The following is a 25,713-nucleotide window of genomic DNA, read 5'->3' on the forward strand; positions in this document are numbered from 1 at the left end:
TAATAATACCATGGAGATGGACAGTGCTCTCGGGAGCAGCGGTAGAGACAGAAAAATAGGAGCCTCACTTCAACCTAGCAGGTTGTGTTATCAGACAGGGTAGAGAGAGGGGCCCAGATGGAACAAGGAAAAAAGTAGCCCTATCATATGACATCCCTTATATGTGGAATCAAAAAATAAATGATGCAAATGAACTCACAAATCAGAAACAGACTCACAGACTTAGAGAACGAACTTATGATTGCTGGGGGAAGGATGGGGGGAAGGAATAGTTAGGGAGTTTGGGATGGGCATGTACACTCTGGTATATTTTAAATGGATAACCAACAAGGACATACTGTGCAGCATAGGGAGCAGCCTGGATGGGAGGGGAGTTTGGGGGAAAATGGATACATGTACATGGATGGCTGAGTCCCCTCGCTGTTCACCTGAAACGGTCACAACAACGTTAATCAGCTATACCCCAACACAAAATAAAAAGGTTTTTTTTTTAAATTAAAAAATAAAGCCAAGTGAAGAAGCCTGGACAGGAAAGGAGGGAGTTAATACAGTCTAAGTCAGCAGACGGGTTCCTCAGGGAAAAAAAAAAAAGCCAGGGCAGCAGAATGGTTAAGGAGGGAAGACAGAGCTCAGGGACTCCAGGATGGAGTTACCAGCAAAGAACGCTTCTGGAGGGTGATGTGTTTGGCAGTTTGGATTGGAAAATGTGAGATGGTGTACAGAACAGGAGGTTTCATCGAGTGAGCGCTCTGTCTGACCTGCTGCAGGGTCAGGGTGAGTCCCGGAGAAGGACATGAGAACCCCACAGGGAGCCGATCAGAGATTGATCAGATCCCCAGGGTGTCTGTGGAGATGGCTGAAGTCCTTTCCTTGATTTAACTGGACACCTGACCTTCTTTTTTAGGTCTCAAAGCTATCTGAAGAATATTTCATTCTGCAGAAAAAACTGAATGAAATGATCTTGTCAGAGCAACTGAAGCCTCTTTATTTTGGAGTCTATCCTCATAAGCCAATTACTAGACGAGTTTCTTCTCATCAGTGCATCTCAGGTAAAAATGGGGAGAGTTGGAACTTCCAGAAGGGACAGGCAAAGCCAGATGCTTGATTTGTTTGTTAGTTGCCTACCTTTATTCTGTGGAAGATTTGAAGTGACTGTGTTCTATCTTCGCAGGAACCTTCATTTCAGTTCACTTTTTTATATGTTGATACACACTTTTCCAGAATATTCCATATATCTCCTACCTTTTCTGATTTCATTCTTTTTGTTTTTTTCTTTTTCCCTCCTTTATATACACTTTAACTAGAATTTGGCTTAGGACATCAGGAGGAAATAGAAAGGGATGAAGTTGAGGGTGGGAGGCAGAGAGCAAGGTACAATTTTGACGAGGGAACAAACAAGTGAAACATATCTATTTCTTCTGTTGAAATCTGTACATTAAGTAGAAGGTGTGAATCTAGAAGGTTCAGATTCACAGACCTAGATGCACTATTAAAATTTCTTCTTATCAACCTAAGTCACACTCTTCCCCCATTCACTAAACCAGTAAATAATGTCCAAATGAAAACTGAGGAACTAAGTATAAACTAAGTATGAAGTTTAAAAATAAAATAGTCAACCAACTGCTTGTTTTATGTCTTTGTTTTAATAAAATTGTTATACACTGAATTTGATAGGACCTAACTGCACCTGCATTTTCCTTGAGAGAAATATGGTACAGGATTTATATAACTGGAGAATGGCCATTTGATCACAGAGTCTATGATGTTGTATTCAGAAGTGTACAATGACACCGCACTATTTCTTTGAATAATATGCAGAGTTGCTCTTTTTTCGGGGGGAGATGTTTTTCTTCTTAATTACGGTGAACCTGGCAATTTGTGTTGACCATTGTGAAGAGAAGAAAAAGATTAATTGTAGGAAAAATATACCCTGGTAACACAAAAGCATATTTTCTTTCTCTCTTTTCACAAAGAGGCTATGACTGTCCAACAGGCTATAATTTTTTAATGGGCTGCAAGGTTAACAAATATGGGCACTACCGTAATCCCCATGCTTCACTGCATAATAGCATCCGTAAATTCAGCTCTGCATCATGGCAGCCCCTTGCCATGCCTACACAGAGCAGATAGAATGAAAATACTTTTGTGTTGCTTCTGTTTATTTCTAAGTTTTTATGGCATCTAGATTCATGTAGTAGTCCTAATATTTTCAGGTGTTATGGTGCAGATTTTATATTTTTTTAGGTATGCCTAGCATTTTAAATGCTGGCCCCTAGAAATGCATTTTGCAAACTATCCAAGAATATATTTTTACATGTATCTGTAAATATATTTACATTCATATGAAGGCCAAGTAGCTCAAATAATGTTGGTTCATATATTTTATAGGCATATTTTAAATTAAGAGTAGAAAGTAAAGAGATCAGAAGTTATATTGCTTCACACCCAACATGCTCCAGTGAACACTTGTCTTCCTAAACTTATTTGCTACTATTCTGCCTTCATTAGAAATAATACTAGGACTTCAGTCCTAGTATTATCTTAATCACTTCCAGTGATTAAGACTTCGCCTTCCAATCCAGGGGGTGTCAGTTCGATCCCTGGTTGCAAAGCTAAGATCCCACATGCCTTGCCGCTGAAACACCAAAACGTAAAACAGAAGCAATATTGAAACAAATTCAAAAAGGACTTTAAAAATGGTCTACATTTAAAAATCTTTAAAAAAGGAAGTAATACTAATTCCCCCCAAATCTTTCATAACAACAACCTTCAGTATCCAAAAACAAATGATTTTATTTACAACCTTACAATTCAGTGAGTATCATTTATGTTTATCATTTTAATTATATTAAATGCTAACATAAAAGATCAATTTGCCTAACATAGGTTTACACTGGGTTATTGATTTTTGGTGAGTTAATGGATTTAATTCTGGCAAAACAGTTGACTTAGAAGCTTTAAATGGAAACAGATAAATTTTTTGCACCCAAATTATGTCTTCTCATTCTATAATTTTTATCTGTTCTAAACTACAGAAGACATGGAGCTTCCATGGAAGCAGCAAGCAATGAACAGTATATTTCTCTCTAACTTCCTGTTAAATTTCATATTTTAAAATGCATGAAAAAAAAGACTAAGCATGTCTGCAGCACTGAAAATAGTTTTTTTTAACATATTTTGACACCATATTACTTAGCGACATGAGATCAATTCAAAGGGAAATTACATAGCATATTTGATAAAATAATATAGTCAACAAAGTAAATTCACATAGTTTATTTATAATTTCATACCACATAGAGAAAATACCTTCTTAAATATCTAGTATATTTAAAAAAATTTATTATCACTAGACATACTGGGCTAGTACATAAACTCCCAAATACCAGAATTGAACCAAATTACATTTTCTGATAATGCTTAAATTTTTCTGATTTGAGGAGGATAAATAAAAGTCTTACCTTATACAGAATACCCCAATATTAACAGACATATTAATGATTTAAATGTTAATGATTTAAATGTGAGAAATAAATTAAGAGAAACCAAATAACATGAACTGACTATTTCACAGTCTCTGCTTAGGAGCCAACAAAGCATGAGAAGAAGTAATAAAAGGAATTACAGAGAAAAATAGTGGTCAATTTAGACTGTGTAAATGTTAAAACCTTCTAGAGATTAGAAAGCATTGTTTCAAGTTAAAGAGCTACAGACTATCTGGATGAAATATTTAGAACAAGTGGAAAAACGGTTGCCATATGTGATGTAGAATGACCTCATAAATTGTTAAGAAAAACACTAACTCAATGGAAAAATGGGCACAAGACATTGATTTATTTATAGAAGAACATATGCAGATGGAAAGCAAGCATATACAGAATCATTCTAGAAATTAAAAATATAAATTAAAACAAATTACTGTTTTTTACTCATCACGATGGCAGAGATGAAAAAATATATGACAGTGATGAGAATGCACTAGTTTAATTATCCGCAAACACTAATGGTGAGTCTAAAGACTCAACATTTCAGAAAGCGATTTAGCAATATGTAAAGAAAAGCTTTGAAATAGTTACTATCATTCTCCCAGTAAACCCACTTATAAGAACGTAGCCTAAGGAGCTAATCAGAGCTGAAAGAGAAAAATTATGTACATGGCCAAAAATGAAATTAGGCAATAAGAAAATGATTAATAAGTAATGACACATTCATATATGGAATATAAACAGCCCTTAAAAATCATTTTTCAAAGAACCTTGGCAAACTGCTAGCTAATCTAGCTACGGGATACAAGACGGCAGAATTGGAATGAGAATCCTGTAAATAAGTCACTTAATCTTCCCCCGTGTTGAGTGGTTCACTAACAAGAGCATCCAATACAGAGCTGTAGAGCAGGGGTCCCCAGCTTCCAAAATCTAATGCCTGATGATCTGAGGTGGAGTTGATGTAATAATAATAATAATAGAAATAAAGTGCACAATAAATGTAATGCCCTTGAATCATCCTGAAACCATTCATCTCTCCCTACCATCCATGGAAAAATCATCTTCCACGAAACTGGTCCCTGCTGCCCAAATGTTTGGGGACTCCTGCATGAAGCCAGGAGACCAAGGTGGAGGGGGGGACCAAGTGCTTGCTCCGCAGTAGGGTGGATGCCCTACTGAGTAACATTCCTGAAGCCTGTACAGGGCTTCCCCTCCAGGTTGGAGAACACTAGAATGCCATCTCCAATGGGTCATCTTTGCTGCCAGACTGTCTTATGTCACCAAAAGCTTGCTTGTCATCTCCTAAGGTCATGCCTGTGACCAGACATGCCCTCAGAAGGAATAATGGGTTTTTAAAAATATTGATGTGTTTCACCTTACCTTGAGAGGAACCACCTATCCTATTGTTACAAAGTATGAGCAGGGCGGGGAGGTGGGGAAAACCAGAAAGGCTAAATGTTGCTTGTTTAAAACCAGATAGTATTCTTCTGTTCTGTGTTTTGCCTTTGACTGTGTGAATCACGATAAACTGTGGAAAATTCTGAAAGAGATGGGAATACCAGACCACCTGACCTGCCTCTTGAAAAAACCTATATGCAGGTCAGGAAGCAACAGTTAAAACTGGACATGGACAACAGACTGGTTCCAAATAGGAACCAGAAAAGGAGTACGTCAAGGTTGTATATTGTCACCCTGCTTATTTAACTTCTATGCAGAGTACATCATGAGAAACACTGGGCTGGAGGAAGCACAAGCTGGAATCAAGATTGCCAGGAGAAATATCAATAACCTCAGATATGCAGATGACACCACCCTTATGGCAGAAAGTGAAGAAGAACTAAAGAGCCTCTTGATGAAAGTGAAAGAGGAGAGTGAAAAAGTTGGCTTAAAGCTCAACATTCAGAAAACGAAGATCATGGCATCTGGTCCCATCCCTTCATGGGAAATAAATGGGGAAACAGTGGAAATAGTGGCTGACTTTATTTTTCTGGGCTCCAAAATCACTGAAGATGGTGATTGCAGCCATGAAATTAAAAGACACTTACTCTTTGGAAGGAAAGTTATGACCAACCTAGGCAGTTTATATTTGGAGAAGGCAATGGCAACGCACTCCAGTACTCTTGCTTAGAAAGTCCCATGGACAGAGGAACCTGGTGGGCTGCAGTCCATGGGGTCACAGAGAGTGGGACATGAGTGACTTCACTTTCACTTTTCACTTTCATGCATTGGAGAAGGAAATGGCAACCCACTTCAGTGTTCTTGCCTGGAGAATCCCAGGGAAGCGGGAGCCTGGTGGGGTGCCGTCTGTGGGGTCACACAGAGTCAGCCATGACTGAAGCAACTTCAGCAGCAGCAGCAGCAGCAGCAGCAGCAGCAGGCAGCATATTAAAAAGCAGAGATATTACTTTGTCAACAAAGGTCTGTCTACTCAAGGCTATGGTTTTTCCAGTGGTTATGTACAGATATGAGAGTTGGACTGTAAAGAGAGCTGAGCATGGAAGAATTGATGCTTTTGAACTGTGGTGTTGGAGAAGACTCTTGAGAGTCCCTTGGACTGCAAGGAGATCCAACCAATCCCTCCTAAAGGAGATCAGTCCTGGGTGTTCATTGGAGGGACTGATGTTGAAGCTGAAACTCCAGTACTTTGGCCACCTCATGGGAAGAGCTGACTCATTTGAAAAGACCCTGATGCTGGGAAAGATTAAGGGCCAGAGGAGAAGGGACAACAGAGGATGAGATGGCATCACTGACTCAATAGACATGGGTTTGGGTGGACTCCGGGAGTTGGTGATGAACAGGGAGGCCTGGCGTGCTGGTGGTTCATGGGGTCGCAAAGAGTTGGACATTGAGTGACTGAACTGAACTGAATTCTGTGTTTTTTAAAAGGCCAATTGGAAAAAATGACTAACAGTCAATAAATAATTTTCTAAAATTTGGCTCTTATGAAAAAAAGTTAATGTAGGTTTTCACCTCAGGCTATATACTTAAATATTTTTTTCTGGTAGATTAAGACCAATATGATCTTGAAAAAAAAACCAAGAGGTTATTGGGGGTCTTTTAAATGCCACCCCTGAGTTTTCCTTATTCTTCAGCCAAGTAAGCATGTATTTTTGTTGTGTGACTATCTTCTTAGTCCCGTGGACGGTCATACGCAGGACACGTGCCCACGGCTCAGTGTGAGACTCAGCGCAGGCGGCACTCTTCAGCCACCGTGAGCATCATTGTGTGCGTTCCCCCTGTGTTTCTGGTGGGGTGTGCTCCTGTATGTATGCAGGATGGCTGGGAGTGAGGGAGACGCTAACTCCATGGACCAGAACAAAACTCACTAGCCTCTGGGGATTCTAATCCATGACCTCTGCCCAACAGAGGAGATGGGAGTAAATGACAGATAGGTAGTGAGCACTTCCAAGAGACAGATGGTGGTTCAGAGGGGACGTCCGTGGGTCTCACCACACAAGCAGAGCTGCTTCATTCTCCCCTGTTTCTCCTGAGACCTTAATTTAGAAGAGAATGTGAGGGGCAGGCTGGGAGCACCTCTTCCCCAAACCTAAGACTGTAAGTGAAAAGCTAAATGCTCACTTTACGAGATCCTGATGCAGAGTTCTCAAATCTGAGGGGACAGAGAGCTCAAAGCCCATGAGCTGTAGGAGGACAGATCTGACTTGGCTCTGGGGCATCGGTGGTCAGCTGGTGGAAAAAAGAGCCAAAGGGGGACTTCTCTGGCAGTCCAGTGGTTAAGGCTTTGCCTCCCCGTGCAGAGGGCGGCAAATTCGATCCCTGGTGGGGGGGGGGCGGGTTAAGATCTCATATGCCTTGTGGCCAAAACACCAAAACATAAAGCAGGAACAATATTGTAACAAATTCAGAAGACTTTTCAAAGGGTCCACATCAAAGGGGGGAAAAGGAAAAAGGAAAGGAAGAGCCAAAGTAATTGTTGAGCAGGTTCAGATGGGGGTGGGGCTGGCAGCTGCCTTCTGAGGAGGTCACAGGGAGCCTGGAGACAGATCCAGTGAACACTAAGGCACGCCTGAAGTGCTCTGGATACTTTGAGCAGAGGCACCTGCCCTTGTAACGCATCACCTCAGGAAAACTCCAAAGAAGGAAGGAAGGAAGGAAAACAAGTGGTCGGATCTGGAACGAGCAAGAGAAGTGAAAATATCTCTGGGAACTCAGAGCATGAGGCAGTGCAAGGCAGCAAGGAGCGCAGAGGGACTGAATCATCTACACAAGCTCGGAATCGGCACGCAGTTCTCTCCAAGCGCACCTAGCCTGGCTGAAGGGCAGACAAGGTGAAAGGCAGAGAGAGCAGCTTCCCGAAGGCAAGTTGCAATCCAAACAATGGTGAATCCTGCCTTTAACACATAGCCATGAGCATTCCTCCCTTCTAAGATTTCCTCTGGGTCCTTATATTGCTTCAAGTTCACAGACTGTCCATTTGTGAATAGAAATTTACCAGAACTGAAAAACAGATTTCTTAAGGAAGAAACAGTAACACCAATGCATTTCTATGCTGCTAATATCTGATTTAGACGTGTGATACTTCGGCAAATTATATTCTGCATGTTTACTTAAGTAAAATAGTATAATTATCATGAAATGAGAATAATGCTGAAATTAATTTTCTAGAGCAAATATTGGCAATGAGTTTTAAGTCTGTCTTCTGCCTTCTGAATGCAAAATGTTGAGATTTGTCCTTTCATTATTTTTTAAATGTGCATTCCTGACAGACTCAAACACTTAATGAAATTATTAGTGGAACTACAATATAAATAAGTGTTTTACCTTCTGGCTATTTAATATAGCAACAACCTTTAAGAGCTAATATGTATCATGCACGTCACCCAGAATGCTCACAAACCTAATTGTTCTACTGCCAACATTGATGTGTTGCTGGTAATTTGTGATTATAAATGTTCATGTCACTTTTATAATTAAGGAGTTAGGATGATGTTGGCAGGCAATGTTTGTATGCCCCCAAAGGAACAAAACTTTAGAAGGCAAAATAAACTTGTGCCTTTCTGAAATATTTGTATGCTGATAACCTCAAGGGCAAAAAAATACTAAATATTCTGGGGAGGTTTAATCTGAATGATCATACTCTATTGAGTACATTCCTCAATAATTTTCACCTACTGGCTGCCCACATTATATGATCATAGCTGAAGGGAAGACACCTCTTAAGATAATTCAGCCCAAGCTTCACATTATCTTGGTGAAGAAAAAAGTTAATTCTGCAAGATATAAGAATTAATCAGAAATTCTGAAAATTCAACACCTTTTGAGATTATATCTGTAATATGCTCATTCCCTCATGCATGTTTATAATTTTATATAAATGTGACCATCCCATACATTCCAGGATTCTTTTGAATTCATTACTTTAAAAATTTTCTCTCTGGCGTCTATAAACGTGATCTCATGTATCAAGATCTCATTTTCTTTTGTTTTATTCCAAAAGTAACGTAATGAATGATTGTCCTGCTCTTCTCTGGTCCACGTTGTTCCACACCAACTAGCTGATCTTTGTCATCCAGCAATTTCCCATACATTTAAAAATGAATGAGGTGGATAACATTAGGATGTGAATGCTCTTGTGATAAGTTTATTCACACAGTGGGCTGTGGCTGGGACTAGGAAGTTAGCCGTCTGTGAGTCTCCATCCTGGTTAGAGTTGTTTTATGCTGGCAGTCATGGCTGCTTACACATATAAGTATGAGATATTCTTTGATTTGATTAGATTTGACTTGATTTGATTAGAAAGATTTGGAACAATTCTGTTTCTCTGTGTATTTCTACCTCTGAGGATTAGGAATTATTGTTGCCCCATTATTATATGCAGTAATGAGCTAGTGATACCCTTAAAGTCCTGCTAGAAAATGTGTGCTCAGATATCTGTTGAATATAGGCCATTTCCCACTAAGCACCTGCACCCCACTCCTTGCCCAACTTTAAAATATTTTTCGTGCAGGCATTCCTGCACAGATGCGCTCAGGGATGGAGATCAAGAATCATGAAATGTAGACAGAAATTCTTTGTAAGAGGCCTAGTGTTAGTCACTCAGTCCTGTATGACTCTTTGCAACCCCATGGACTGTAGCCTGCCAGGCTCCTCTGTCCATGGGCTTCTCCAGGCAAGAATACTGGGGTGGGTAGCCATTCTCTTCTGTAGGGGATCTTCCCAACCCAGGGATCAAACCCAGGCCTTCCACGTTACAGGCAGATTTCTTTACCGTCTGAGCCACCAGGGAAGCCCCAAGAGACCTGTTAGTTCTGTGCATAAAAAGCCATTTGTAAGGAGCACTGACTGCCAAGTGTGAAGACCATCAGGAGCTCTGATGATGTTGCTACAGATTTGAGAACTTGGCTCTGTGGAAGAGTAAGGGAAGGAGGACAAACTTAATTCTTTCTTTCCCAGCATTTTAAAAGTCCAGTCTGAACATCCTAATAGTTTGAGATTCTAAATATTGATGAAAGACTAGATTAGACTTTTAGAAAAGAGGCCCGCCTGCAGACTAGCAGTCCCTTGATTTGGGCCATAATATGAGGTGGTGCTTTAGACTGAGGATCATGCAGTGTGTGGATGGATGGATGGGTGGATGAGTAGATGAATGGATAGAGAGGTGGGTCACTGTTTAAGGCCAGCAACAGGGGATTCTGTGAGCGTTATCCTCCTTTTCTAAGATTTTATGGCAGTTTTTCTCCTTGCCCACCCCACTCATCCTCTGAGCTGCTATTCCATGTTACCAAACTCTGCAATTCTTTCCTTCCTCTTCCCCTTACTTCTCAAAGTCCTAGATCATCAGACAATTGGAAGGAAGCATGTGGTGAGGATTATGATAAGGGTTGGTGGGAGCAACAAAGGAATTTCTTCTATCAGTTTTAGCCCCAGTTGTATATATATAATTTGTTCTTTAACCTTAAAGGAAAACATTGCTTAATAATACCTTTGATAATGGAGTCCTTATTTATGATCACCTTTCTTGTAGGTATCTCAAAAGGAGAGGAGCCAAAAATATTGAGACCCCCAAGGCGGCCCCGAAAACCCAAAACACTAAATAACTCTGAAGACTCCACATACTATTCTCTGCTTCATGTAAGTGTGTGTGTTAGGTGCTTAGTTGTTCATGTCCATCTCTTTGTGAGCTCATGGACTGCAGCCTGCCAGGCTCCTTTGTCCTTGGAATTCTCCATGCAAGAAAACTGAAGCGGGTGGCCATTCCCTTCTCCAGAGCATCTTCCCCACCCAGGGATTGAACCTGCGTCTCCTGCATTACAGGCAGATTCTTAACCTTCTGAGCCACCACTGGCTTGATCTCATTATCAGATGGGAGCTGTAGTGTCTCCTCTACTGGCCAGTAAGGAAACTGACCACACAGTCCTGTCAAGAGGGAGGGCTCTTTGAGGGAGACACTCGTTGGCTTCTCCTTCCTGGCCCCTCCCTGGCTGATGAGCTGGACACTTGCCTGTCCTCTAGTCTCTCTTCCTCAGGGTCCACCCCTTCCCCACAGGCCTGTGGCCTCCTAGGAGTTTTCTCTGCTAGTCCTTGAATCTGAACCGATATGCAAATATCAACTCAGATAGAGAAGAGCATCACAGCAGGAGCTCTCCAGAGAGGGACCTTAGCGTGAAAGGGTGAGTCTCCAAGGAAGGGACGGGGAGAAGGAGATACTTATCGAGGACCCTTTAAATTCTAGGTTCAGAGTGATGTGTATTCACGAGCATTGTGAGATCAAATTCTAGAAAGAGCCTGAAGGGTGGCATCCCCATCTCCTGGATCAGGATTCTGAGACATGGATGAGTCACTTCTGAGCGCTGAGGGCCATTCCCTGTACTCAGGTCTTCTGATTCCACATCTGTTGAGTCATAGTGAGCAGCCTGGGAGCTCTTGGCATCACCCCCACCGGCCTGTCCTTCCTCTCAGATTCCTGTTCTTCCATTAATCCACCATCCACCTGGTTACCTACACCAGGAAACTGGGGGGCAGCCTGAGTCTTGCCTGCTGTCTCAAACCCAACATCGGATCAGTCACTCGAAAGCGTGTCTTCTCCCCACAAAGGCTGGCTCTGATTCATCCTCCTCTGGCTACCTTGGCAACTACTTTATTCCAGACTATCTCATTCCTCACCTGGATAGTTCAGACCCCACCTAATTGCTTCTAATCTCAGCCTCTGTAGTCCATCTCGCCCTGCATAGCGCCTTTAATAGCCTGGCCACTCCTGCATGAAATCTAGATGCCTTCCTTGTTGGACCAGGGACAGCTCTTCCTCCCAGCCCCACTGACCAGAGTTACCTACTGGCATCTCTGCCATTGCACAGCCTCCCATGCCCCCGAGTCTTTTGCTCCTGCTGGTCCTTCTATTTGGAATACTTATTCCCTTCCCCTTCCCCCTGCATGGTTGAGAGAGCAACAATTCTCCATGTCCCAAAGAACCCAGCGAAGGTTTCCTGTGAATTGGAATTGTCTATCTCCCCAGTATCAAATGAAGCTTAACTTCCAGGTCAGCCCTGTCCTAGTCCTCTTCCTTCTCTCTGGTGGTTTCTCTCCAGTTTCTTTGGAAGGGTCCTGTTCTCCTTGGTGTTGCCTGGGATTCAATCTTAGATTCTCTTCTCATCCCATTATCTTCAGACATTCTCATCAGCTGCCATGACCTCAGTTTCTACCAATTCCTGAATCCTGGTCTCTGGCTCAGACCTCCCCCTCTCTCCAAACTCAAATATCAAAATGCCTAGTGTTCATTTTACATATTCTATGTGATGGACAAAGGCACCCATACATGTATATGTATGTGTGTGTGTGCATATGCACATCTACATACTATGGATACACATACACACACACACAGAGACCTATATACTATAGGTCCAGGCTCACACACGCATATGCAGGCACAGAGTTTTTATTGAGATGTAAGTCACATGCCATATAATTTATCCATCTAAAGTATACAATTAAATGTTTTTCAGTGTAAAAACAGAGTTGTACAACCATCACCACAATTTCACTTTATTTTTTTAATTATTTTCAAAATACAACTTTTAATTGAAATATAGTTGATTTACAATGTTGTAAATCAGTATATATATTAAATATATATAGCTGACTCACAAGTGAGTCCCAAATCCCAAGAAGATTACTTTGTCATCATACTGTTATTTTTTAAATTAATATAAAGTATTTTCATACATCTTAAATTATCAGTGACTGCAATCTGTTTTATAGCCCTGACTCTTGAAATCTGTGGCTGCAATGAAACATAAAACATAGAAAACTAGTATATTATTATAAGTAAAAACACACCATGGGCTCATGTTTAGCTGGATTTGGGGAGGTTACACATTAAGTGAAATTTAAGCTGTGATGGAGCCCCATCCCTTTTAAACATTAAAACATATTCTGTACTTTTAAATGGTTTTCATGAACATCATTCTAAAATATGCTGCATATTTTAGGCCTTCTCTTCATGACCCAGGCCACTGTAGTCAGCAAAAATGTTTGTACTTTATTCACATCTGTGCTTATCAAAGAAGCTGCCTGACAGTAGTATCTGAAGCAGCACCTGCTTCTGTATTTGCCTGGCCCAGCTTCATATTTCTTCATAGCAGGTATAAATATGTATCTGTGTGTTTCCTGTCTGACTCTCCCCTGTGGACTAAAAGCTCCAGGAAGACAGAGACTTTGCTCCTTCTTATAGCCCCATTGTTGCTCATCATGAGCCTATTTGCTAAAAAAACACAGGACATATTTAGAGAAGATTCTCGGCGCTGCCAGACTGTGGACATGACACCCCTTGTGCTTGCCTGACATGAGCAGCTGTGCTGACAGGTGTCTCGCCTGTTGATACAGCTTTTGTTTCTCCTTGGACATTGCCATTGACTGTGATCATCCCAGCTGCCTTCACACCAATACCAGCTCTCTTCTGTGATGGGATTCTCTTAACCTCCTATATCTAGGAAATGTTGCTGTTGAATCGTGGCTTTGAGGAGAGAATGTTAGCTGAATACTTCGCTCTGTTCTCACGGGGTGTGGTGTCTGCTCTAACTTCCAGAAATTGTGCGGCCATCAGCAAAATGACTCAGGGCCAACAGCTTCCTCAAAAAATGAGTGATGGACACAGTCCCATCACAAGCCCCTTCTGGTCCCATTATTTTTCTGGCGTCTTCCCCGAACCATAGCAGTGGGTGGTTTGATCACTCCCAGGTCCCTTTTTTTAATGTCTGCATTTTGGCTACTGTCTTAATCCTTGTGAAGACCTCTGAATACATAATGCATTCATGTATTTCCAAAAGGAAAGTAAGAGTGTGTCCATCATGTTGTAATGGAGGTGAATTTTCAAGTTTTACCATAAAGCAAATTTCTTTATGTCACACGGGAAGGAGAAGGTGTAAAATGCAGTGACCAAGGAAGGGTTTCTTCAGAGTCTGCTGAGCTCAGACCTCTGTTCTTTCAAAAGCTTCCTCAGAATACGTCCTCACCAGATCTCATTCTTAGTCATCTCTGTTTCCTTGTCTTTCTTCTTTACTCTGGTTTGGCAAGAACCTGCCACAGGATGTTTGGTTCTTTATTTGCATTTTAAATTTCAGGTTTGCAATTTGTCATATCAAAACTTTAATTGAGGACTTCCCTGTGGTCCAGCAGTTAACATGCCATACTTCTAATGCAGGGAGCATGGGTTCAATCTGTGGTCAGGGAATTAAGATACTGCGGGTCATGCAGTGTGGCCAAAATATAAATAAATAAAAATTAAAATATAATTTAAAAAGCCTAATTTAAGACATCATTGGTCTTAGCAATTCAAACATGCCTCATTTTATTGTGCTTCACAGGTACTGTTTTTTTGTATTTTACAAGTTGAAGTTTTGTGGAAACCATTCAGAAAGTCTATTGGCACCGTTTCCCCAACACAATTTGCTCACTTCCTGTCTCTGTGTCCCATTTTGGTAATTTTTGAAATATTTCAGACCCTCTACCAGCATTTTAAAGGCATTTTTAGCAATAAAATATGTTTAAATTTTTAAATTAAGGGATGCATTTTTTAGGCATAATGCTATTGTGCACTTTATAATAGACTATAGTGTAGTATAAACTGGGCTTCCCTGGTGGTGCTAGTGGTAAAGAACCCTCCTGCCAGTGCAAGAGAGATGTGGGTTCGATCCCTGGGTCGAGAAGATCCCTTGGAATGGGAGATAACAACCCACTCCAGTATCTCGCCTGGAGAAATCCCGTGGACAGAGGAGCCTGGAAGACTACAGTTTGTAGGGTCGCAGAGTCGGGCACGACTGAAGCGACTTAGCACTCACGCACACAGCATAAACCGGCCATACCACACAGCACGTGGGATCTCAGTTCCCCAACCAGGGGTCTAACTCACATCTCTTGCATTGAAAGTGCAGAGTCAACCACTGTACTGCCAGGGAAGTCCCATGTAAATGTAACTTTTATGCACCAGGAAACCAAAATAAAATTGTGTGGCATGCTTTATTATGATACTCGCTTTATTGCTGTGTCCTGGAACCAAACCTGCAATATCTCTGAGATGAGTATGTAAGTGCCCCTAATATAAAGGCCCCCAGTGATAAAATGCATATTAAATCCTCTTCTAGGTGGTACAGTATCCTTCTTCATGATGAAGAATGCCATCACATAGATCCCTAACTTTAGCCCTAGAGCCTAGGAAACTAAGAGACAATGAAATGTAAAGCTCTGTCTTAAAGTTCAGATTTATCTCTCTTTGTTCCTTATTTACAACTCCTATTTTATCTCTTTGACTACATAATTGCTTCTATTATAAGCCATTTTAAATAATTTTGGGAAAAATATGCCACAGAATTACATTTCATAAGCGTACTCTAGCACAGATGAGAGCGAAAAAACAGTGCAGACAATATTTCTTCCTTTAAGAATTCAGTAACTGAGAACCAACTTGTACATAGTATCTCCCAGACAGAAATACTGATCCAGAAGAAAATGTGGTCCTTGCCAGAGCAGAGCAGTATTTGATTCTTGGCTATAGAAAGAGGATCTCTGATACTCAGCATCATTCAGCATCTCTTCAGATTATAGAAAATTGCTGTCGAGAACAAGAGAGACATTTTTTCAGATAATGGATCAAGGAGGCAGGACCTCTCAGATTAAAGCAGGAACACCACCCTGGTCCCAGGGGCTCGTTAGCTGAAGTGCTGGAGGCCATTGTACCTCTGCTGGTACGTCCTTGTTTGTAAGCACCTCCTAGCCTAGGGCTCTGGGTCAGGAATGTGAAGTTAAAAGGAAATGTTAAGGACAGGAATGTCTTTGGTGTCCTGCCCCTTACATTGTTATTTCCAGAATGATCCACTCCCAGACTTGATGCAGGTAAGCATTCACTTCTACCTCATCCACTGGCTACAATACCAACCAATAAGAAGGAAGCAAACTATGAACTTTTTGACTCATCTAACGTTTTAGGGTATTAAAATGATAAACGATAAGAAAAAAGTGATTTGGTGTATCTATAAAGATAACTTGGGAAAACCCTTCCTATTGACAAACCATTATTATTAATAATTGCCATTTTTATTATCTTGCATTTTTAAGGTGTCAGTCAACTTGATTGATTTACATTAGTGTTTCCACAATTATAATATCTTCAGCTTGTTTGCAGTATTTGTTTCCTTAGCCTAAAATACATATATACTCTTTTCAACATGTAAATATAAAAGTTCAAATATCTTGAGCTAGAACCCAGTGAAAAATAATTTTATATGTTAATACTATAGTAATATATCCATTACTTATATTAAGATCACAATATTATATAGATTATTTTTAATTCTATTCCCTTTAGAAATCAATCCAAGAAGAAAAACGAAGACCAAGGAAAGATAGGTAATTATTATTTTTAAATTTTAATAACTCATCAAACCAAAATATAAATCTATATGTTCAAATTATGTTTAAAGGCCACCTATTTTATATGCATAGATTTGGAAAGTGTTGTGCTGTCAATAAATGTTTAAATATGGAGTTTATATGTAATCTATAAGATCTTGCCTATTGAAAACATATATTGAGCTAAACCCAGAGCAGTAGGTGGCTCAGTGGTAAAGAATCCATCTGCCAATGCAAGAGGCACAGATCTGATCCCTGGGTTGGGAAAGACCTCCCTGGAGAAGGGCAGGGCAATCCACTCCAGTATTCTTACCTGGGAAATCCCATGGACAGAGGAGCCTGGCGGACTACAGTCCACGGGGTCCCAAAGACTCAGACGTGACTTAGGACTGAGCGCAAGCAGAAATGCAGTGCGTGGTACATATGCTGCGGACTCAAGACAGTTTTGAATAAATTGTACCATCCAATACAGAATTGTCCTTTCTTGTCCCATTACTATGGTTTTGATTGAGCTATTTGAACATGCTCATGTTCATGAGCTTTCTTTCCCCAAACTCCTTTGTACTTTTTTGTTCTTCAACATGCGCTAAATCTTACATTTTATTAATATAATGGTTATGGATTTGTCAGGAAGATGAGGTTTCTGACACCTGTGTATGTGGCCTACTTCAATTCAAACTATTTCCCTTTCCCTGTAACATTTCAGTCCACACTTTTAATATCATCCCACTATTTCAATCAACTAATTTCCAGACAGTGCTCAAAACAATTGAGAGTTCTGAGAAGCATGAGTGGACACAGAGTTCCCTATTTATGAATTGGTGGCATTCTGAAAATGTGTTTGCAAATTGGTTATCTGAACTTGAAAGAGCTTTTCCCCAAAGGACTGTAACACCTGGTAGTTTTCCAGACCTTTACCTCTTGACCTCGGATGAAGTCCCGTCAGATTACAGAGTACCCAGGAACCGGAAGCATAGCTTGAGTAGATCCACGAATGAAAATGGTTGGGGACACACCCCTGCATGTGTGTCATGTGCAGGAATTAAAATCTAGTGCAGAAGTTAATCCCCCAAAGACCAGGAGATAGGGAAGGACAGGGGTTGCCTGTGAAGGAAGTCAGGTAAGATCATGAGCCCTGTGTGCATCTATAGGCCAATGGATAAATCTGGGAAATGGTTGTGCTGGGACATAAAGGTCAACTTTCCTCATAGTGGCCCAAGTTGTGCTCATAGTGGCCCAAGTTGTGCTCATAGTGCTTACAATTGTGAGCCGTGGCCAAATGAGTATTTAAATCACTAACTATCTGGTAGCTGCTAGTTTTGTGCCAAGTTGGATGTGGTAGAAGTTGGAAAAGCATTTCCAGCAGCTATATACTCTCTTAAAGGTAAGAGGTGAGTGATTTTTCTTTTTAACTTATGGTATGTACTATTTTTTGCACATCGCAAGACTTCTCTCATTCCTATTAGCATGCATGTATGACTCAATTACTGTAAATATTAATACTTTAAATGAAGAAACTGAGTATCTTATAAGTTTCGGCGAGTGGACAGCCTGATTCTATGGTGTGTTTGGTCATTTGCAGTCAGGGGAAATTATTAGATCTGGAGGATTTCTATTATAAGGAGTTCTTGCCCAGTCATCCTGGACCAAAGGACCACAACCCTAGTTTAAGAGAACGAAGACAACAGCAAGAACTCCAGAACCAATGTTTCAAAGCTGATGAAAGGTAATAAATATATGTTAAAAGTACAGCATTTTGAATGTTATACTCACCATTCCATTTCTAGAGCACTTTCATTTATGTATGGACTAATCAGGCTACAGTCCATGCGGTCACAAAGGGTTGAATATGACTGAAGTGATTAAGCTTGCTAGCTTAATGACAAAGTGTTCTTACTGAATATTGCATCTTGTGATTGACACATTGTTTAAAAGTAAAATCAAGGATTATGGAGGTAATCAGATATCGCAGTTTTTCTACCACAATCTCAGTGTTTACTTGTTTTCTTGGTGTAATCATCAATAGAATCTCCTTTTAAAATACCTCAGTTTTGATGATAATGATATGGTCATACTGCTGCTGCTAAGTCACTTCAGTCGTGTCCGACTCTGTGCAACCCCAAAGACGGCAGCCCATCAGGCTCCACCATCCCTGGGATTCTCCAGGCAAGAATGCTGGAATGGGTTGCCATTTCCCTCTCCAATGCATGAAAGTGAAAAGTGAAAGTGAAGTTGCTCAGTCGTGTCCGACTCTTAGCGACCCCATGGACTGCAACCTACCAGGCTCCTCCGTCCATGGGATTTTCCAGGCAAGAGTGCTGGAGTGGGGTGCCATTGCCTTCTCCGATGGTCATACTAACTGTAAGCAATACCTGTCTTCAATAGTAGCCACAACCTGTGTTTAGGCTCTAAACAATGTAATTTTATTTACTTACTGGTTTCTTGATGATGCTATGTAATTTCTCAGAATTGATGATGTCAGACCAAAAAAAAATATTTGGGAGAAAATTTCATACAGAAATGTGTGTTTTGGATATGATTTTCACTTTGCCACCAGCTTTGATATTTAACTTAAACCATTTGTAGCTCACTTAGAATTTGGGGAATCTTTTTTTCTTTCCTCAAAAAATTCTTGGTAAAGTTTTGAAATTGAGGGCACATAATAAGGTGGACATGTGGTATATGAAAAATGGGAGCAACACCAGGCAATATAAAGCTGGTTTTCCAACATTCTAAGTGAACATCCTGTGGCCCAGAGCACTCAGATGCCTCACCCACCTCTTTGACAATGTGACGTGTGGTTAAGAGAAGAGGCTTTAGAGTCTTAGATTTGGTTCCCGATTCTGCTACTTAGTTACTGAGTAACTTTGCTCATGTTACTGGGCCTCTCTAAGCTTCTGTTTCCACATCTGCAAAAGGATTTACTAGTTGCTTCTCCCTGTTGTTGGAGAGATGAAATGAAATGATGAATTCGGATGTGATTAATGCCAGACATGGTGCCAGGGAGTTGTTCCATAAATGGTGGCCGTCATTCTCTTTGTTGGCTTGTCCAGAACCAACCTGAACAATGATTTCTGCCCCTTGTCTCCAAAAGAAGATGTATTCTTCCATCTCAGAGCCGAGAACTGTTAACAGGTTGGAGCTTAGAGACGCTCTGGTCCAACAACAGAGCTCTATATGGGAGCACACCAAGTGCCCAAGAGATTAAAGGATGTGCCCAAAGTCCCACATTGTGTGCATGAACTGACATCCAAGAGCTTTCAATCCTGGCTCACTTGGCTTCTCACTGACTTAGTTGCTTCCAATTTTGACAAGCCAGTCTGAATCCTCTCCAGTGTGTTCTCCCCTCCCCCAGCAGCAGACACACATCTGCTGTGAACCTGTTCTATCCTGACATTCCAGTGGCACCTAAGGATGTGAAGTCAGCATTCACTAGACTAGAAGCTGGAAGCCCGCATCAGTGGAGTGCTCAGTTGTGCTCTTATCTTGTCTTTAATCTCATTTACTCTTCCTAGGAGCTGGGACTCGAGGGGGGTGTGAGTGGGGGAGTTACTCTCACCGTCCTTTTTCATAGACGAGGAGGCTAAGCCTGCCAGGTTTCATACTGCATATAGTCACCTAGATAATAAGTAATGGAAGTAAAATTTGAGCACTGGCCTTTGTGCGTTTGGAGTTGATGACTTTAGGCACCCACACTGGGTGCTAGAAGAAGGAGAGATGCAATGAATGCAGGGGTGCATAAGGATCACAGATAGAAGATCCTTATGTCCGTATCTGAGGAGCTGGGCTCTAAAGAGAAAGTATACTGATTTAACCATGCTGACAGGCAACTCCGAGGTGCCATATTTCTAAACTAAGGAAGATTAAAGGGATAAACCACCAAGTGCAGTAGATCAACCTTGATAGGATCTTGGCTTTAAAATAAAAAACAAAACAGAAAAACAGCTCTAAAGGATCTTTGGGGACAGTTAGAGAAGCTTCAGGCCAAACTATCTGTTGGAATATTTTATATATCTTACATATCTTAAATTTTTATTTTATAAACAAATATATTCTTTCTTCAAACATTTTCTTCACTGCCCTCCAGGACCGTAAGTACTTCTCTTGGTTTGCACACTCCCTCACTGGCTGCTCCTTCTCATTCCCCTTGACTAATTTCTTTTCATTTGCCTGACCTCTCAAAACTGGAGAGTCTCATCCTTTTATTATCAACGTATACTCTCATGATCTTAAATATCATCTACTTACCTAAAACTCTCAAACTGAGAATACCCTGAGATCAGGGCATATATATCCAACTGCCTGTTCAGTATCTCCTCTTGAATATCTACTGTCTAAAACTTACCACAATTGAAACCTAAATCTTTTAACTCCCCCGACCCCAAATATACTCCTTCAGCAGCCTTCCCCATCTCATTAAGTGGCAACCTCATTTTTATTGTTGTTTTAGGTAAAAACCTTGGAGACATTCTTAATTCCTTTCTTTTACACCCCACATCCATTCAGTAGACTCTTCCAGATCGACCTACCAAAATGACCAGAACCTGACCAGTTCTCAGCTACTCAGGCTTGCTGAGACTGCTGCCCAGTCTTCTCATAGGCCTGTTTACTTCCACTGAATCACTCCGCTACTCAGAAACCTCCAGCGTCTCTCTTGTTCGGGTCCCTGCCATGGTCTCAAAGCTCCACGCTGTCTGTCACTCTGTCCCCTCCTTCCTCCTGCTCTCATCCCTTGCTTTTCTCCCCCTTGCTCCACTCCAGCCATAACAGCCTCCTTGCTGTGCCATGAATACAATATACACACTGTCATCTTAGGACCATAATGGGGATCTCCTGTCATCCTGGAATGACTGCCTTTCCCTGCGAGATCTGCCTGGCTCCCTCCTCCCCTTCTTCAGGTCTCCGATCAGATGTCACCTTATCAGAGAGTCCTTTCCTGATCACCCTCTATGAAATTGCTTACACTCACACACATATACCCCCATCCATCTACATCTTCTTTGTAGAAGGTTTCCCAGCCTCCAGGGCTTCCCTGGTGGCTCAGAGGTTAAAATGTATGCCTGCAATGCAGGAGACCTGAGTTTGATCCCTGGGTTGGGAAGATGCCCTGGAGAAGGAAATGGCAACCCACTCCAGTATTTTTGCCTGGAGAATCCCATGGAGGGAGGAGCCTGGTGGGCTACAGTCCATGGGGTCCCAAAGAGTTGGACGCGACTTCACTTTCACTTTCACTTTCCCAGCCTGCAACTCTCACCGCGTAGAGTACTGGAGCTGTCCATGGTCCCCTCCCCTTCTAGACTGTAAATCCTGGTAGAGTAGGGACTTGTGAAAACCCATCACCTACACCGGTAGCTGATACTTAGTAGGTGCTCCATGAATAAATGGATTGATGAATAATGCTGCATTTTAGGGAGCTCCCTGCTTCCCCCAGGCAAGCTGCAGAACCTAAAGGTAGTTGTTGGCAGAGTTTCCCAGCAGTGGCTTCAGGAAGGTGGCCCAACAGCCTCACTGAAGATGCTGAAACATTGGAAAATCTAACTGAGTGATTGGTCCGATTTGGGGGAAGCATTTAGGTGGCTCAGCCGGTAAAGAATCTGCCTGCAATGCAGAAAACCCTGGTTCGATCCCTGGGTTGGGAAGATCCCACGGAGAAAGAAATGGCAACCCACTCCAGTATTCTTGCCTGGAGAATTCCATGGACAGAGCAGCCTGGGGGTGACGGGGGGTAGGGTGATGCTACAGTCCATGGGTCACAAAGAGTCGGACACGCCTGAGTGACTAACACACTTCCTTTAAAACAAAGAACTGAGCTTTTGCAAAGTGATTGTCTATAGAGGCACCTTGAGTTTCCTGTTTAAGGAGAAGGGACTGAAGTATTTATTGGTTGTGAATTATTTCAAGCCAAACCAAGCTCACCTTTCTGATGTTTTACTTAGCTGTCATTCAAACAACTAGGCTTCACCAGGTTCCACCAAACCGTCTGCTCCTCGCTCAGGAGTTTTGCAAACCTGCTGAGGAAATACCGCAAATCCGTTAGGTCACTGCTCTGCTGTTTTGAACGTGCGGTTCTTAAACGCCCACTGAAGGTGGGAGGTGTGGGAGAAGGACCCGCCTGACTCGGGGTGGGCGGGGAAGCCGCGGCGCGCTGGCGCCGCTGACGCTCGGCCCCCGGTCTCGCTCGCAGGTGCTGGGCGGCGGAGGACGGCGTGGAGGAGGAGAATGGGCCCGCCGCCAACCCCTACGACTACAGGAGGCTCCTGCGCAAGACCTCCCAGCGCCGGCGCCTCGTCCAGCAGGTGTAGCCCCGCTGCTCCGTGGCAAGCGCCGTCGGGATGTGCCCGAGACTGCGGGGCTTGCCGGGGCCAAAGCGGGGGACCCTCGGGCGCTGCGCCGTCAGGCACGGGGGCTGCGGCTTTGACCTTCGTAGGGGTTGCCCGCTGTGCTGGCCCCTCGATTGCCCGGGCCAGCCGCTGGTGCTCGGAGGACAGACAACTGAGAGCCCTTCAGCCGTGGCGTCTCCGCGCTCCGGCGTCCTCCTCTCCCACCAGCCAGCCAGGCTGGGCGTCTCTGGCCCCGGCCCCCAGTGTGTCTCTTTGTTCACTTCTGCAACACCTCTTGTGGACTCGACTGCGCCTGAGCACTCGCCGACCCCTTCTCTCTCCTTCTGAGTGATTTCAAAGATTTCGTCTTTCTTGGAAACGGCTTTGCCAGGCCCGCAGGGTCCTCGCTGAGGGGTTGAGTCCGTGAGAAGCGAACAAAGCCCCGGGGGTTGGGGACGGGGCCGACTTTGAAGATGAACTTCATCCCAAACTCGCGCTTTCCCTTGCTTTGGTTTTTAAAGCTATCAAATAAAGGAAATGCCTTGGAAAGGACGTGGTCCACCGGATTCCTCTTAGGGCCCAGGTTCCTGCTGCCCAGCTGTGCGGGTGGCAGGGCCCAGGGAGGGGAGGAGGTGCCTTGTCTTTCATCAACGAATAACTTCGCTCCCTACCCCCATCCCAAAGGAACATACTGTCTAACTTAAAAAGCCCCAGTAATGTAGACACAAATGTGGGCTCTAGACAAGACTTCAAATCCTGCAACACACAGCGCCCACACGCACAGAGCCCCAACTTATCACATTCACACACACACACACACACACACACACACACAGAGTCTTCCCAACCAAGGTGGCTTCCTTACAGAGGAGGAGACGGGTGGATGGCATCACCGACTCAATGGACTTGAGTTTGAGCAAACTCTGGCAGATGGTGAAGGACAGAGAAACCTGGGGTGCTGCAGTCCATGGGTGTCACAAAGAGTCAAACACTATTCAGTGAATGAACAACATAAAAATTCTGGTCCCACCACTGAGCTGAGCGGTCCAATTTTGAAGGTTCTCCTAGTCTGAGTTTTGGTGTATTTAAAATGGAAGGGATGGTGGTGGGTAGGCAACCTGTTTGCCTTCCTCAGTTGACTGCATTTTATTTAAAAACTCAGGTTAAGCTCTTCTGTGGCTGTGATGCCCTCCAAGTCTGCACAGCCTGGAACAGGAGAGGGGAGAACGTGCAGTGGTTTCCTGGATGACAGCGTTGGCTGGAAGGGTTCTATCTCTTCTGCCAGAGTCCCCAGCTCCTGCACCCACGGCCCTGGGCTGGGGATCGTGGGGAAAGTATTCAAGGAGGGAGGGAGAGCACACGCGCAGCTGGCTAACAGCATGCATTGCTGTGCTCTCCGATGCGTGGTAAGGTTCTCTCTAACCCAAGCAGTTGGCACTGAAAGGTCCCCAGTGATGATGCCAACAACCTCTTCCTTTTACAAAGGGCACCCTCTAGAGAGGAAGCCTCCCACTGAGGCTCCAAGGCCAAGTGCACTCAGGCCCTGCTCCTTAACCTGGGTTCCTGCCTGGGTCTCCGTGGGGGTTGGGACCTGGAAGGAGGAGCCACCTTTGTGGTGTGGACTGACTGCAGGGCTATGGTTGGGGTATGGGCTGGGCCTGGTCCAGGCACCCAGGAGACCAGCCCTGCAGGGTACTGTCAGGGAGGAGAATGAAGGGCATCTCTAACCTAAGGTATTGGCCCCCTCCGCTGCTACTCATCTGTCCACCCACCACCAGGAGGCCTTAGAGGGATAAAAGCAGCTCTGCTTCTTTGCCAGTCCTCTTCAATCAAAGCGTCCAGAGTGGCCCCACAGACCAGAGCCCTGGCAGCCTGGCCTGTTGCTGGAGACAGAGGCAATTGGGCCCCTCCCTAAAGTCCACACCACCCCCTCTTTGAAGTGGGACCAGAACAGAGAGCAGCAAAAATGCGATGAAAGGTTGCAATGTTGTTTTCCTTTCTTCTTGCAAATTCTTCATTTTTCTCTCCGTTCCCTTCTCTCTTTCCATCTCTTCTTTGTCCTCTGACACTTAAGGGAGGACTCCAGGGAAAATTCATACCAGACATTCTTCTTTGACAGGCCTGCAAGGCAATCTCTGGGTAAACCACTGACAAGAAATAGGTCAACCAAGGAAACTGACCCTGGCCAGCGGCCCTAGGAGCGTGAGTCTCTTCCCTTATTTGAGAAAGGACCTTCGAAAGCTCTTCCCCAGCGCTGGCCTGCCTCTCCTCCCCACCCAGTGGCTGCCTCCTTTGTGAACTAATGACTGTAATTATTACCTCCCAGAGCTCTTTTGTTATCTCCAACCCAAGCCCAAATGAGAGGGGAGCGGGCTCTTTTTTGAAATGAAAGTCTTTATAAAGCAAATTGCCTGTCTTGGGAGGGAAGGCATTAAGGAAAGACAAATCAGATACTGTGTGCATCTGAAGTGGGTGTGTTAGATAAAAAATGTAAACATCACCATTAGATTCAAAACACTCTGGAGTTTCTGATTTAATGCAGTTTATTTAAAGAGAAAAAGTTTAAGTCATTGCTTTTTTAAAAAATCTATTAAATTCGGTGTTGTGATTTCTACCTTTCTTGTATTTTAATCTGTTCCCTTCTTCGAGGCTTTGTGTGCTTGTGTTTTAATAATCTATTCTAAAGAATATTTGCATTTTTGACCACTCATCCATAGTAGAAAAATTCCGCAACTCCAGCCTGCTGATTTGAAGTGAAACGTGCAGGATCTGGAGTGGATTTAAGTGAAGAATGGGTCTCTTCTCCAGCTTCTCTCTTCACTGAGGAGCAGGAGCTGCAGAGCCACCTGCCAGTGGTGCCAACGGCCAACCCATGAAATCTTTACACCCCTGGAGTTGGATCCACTCCTGTAATGGATCCACTGGAGTGTTGGAACTGGGAGCTCGGGAAAGAGTGTGGAATGCAGGCCTGTGTTCCTGCTAACCTGGTGACCGCAACCTGGCGCAGGCTTCTGAGCACAGCAGGCTCTGAGCCAAGCCAAAGG

General features: G+C 43.1%; 1 protein-coding gene across 1 annotated transcript in view; it reads left to right on the forward strand.

Moving 5' to 3' along the window:
• Positions 1-23,218, forward strand: part of MYO3A (myosin IIIA) — a 170,732-nt gene extending 147,514 nt beyond the window's left edge. The window contains exons 31-35 of the mRNA XM_069548854.1: positions 905-1,049; positions 10,471-10,577; positions 16,306-16,346; positions 17,932-18,075; positions 22,534-23,218. Of these exons, the coding sequence (XP_069404955.1) occupies positions 905-1,049; positions 10,471-10,577; positions 16,306-16,346; positions 17,932-18,075; positions 22,534-22,651 (555 nt within the window). The 3' untranslated portion in view covers positions 22,652-23,218. The remainder of the gene's footprint in view (positions 1-904; positions 1,050-10,470; positions 10,578-16,305; positions 16,347-17,931; positions 18,076-22,533) is intronic.
• The last annotated feature ends 2,495 nt before the right edge of the window (positions 23,219-25,713 follow it).

The sequence above is a fragment of the Ovis canadensis genome, chromosome 13, assembly GCF_042477335.2.
Source record: "Ovis canadensis isolate MfBH-ARS-UI-01 breed Bighorn chromosome 13, ARS-UI_OviCan_v2, whole genome shotgun sequence".
In the NCBI taxonomy this organism is placed as follows: domain Eukaryota; kingdom Metazoa; phylum Chordata; class Mammalia; order Artiodactyla; family Bovidae; genus Ovis; species Ovis canadensis.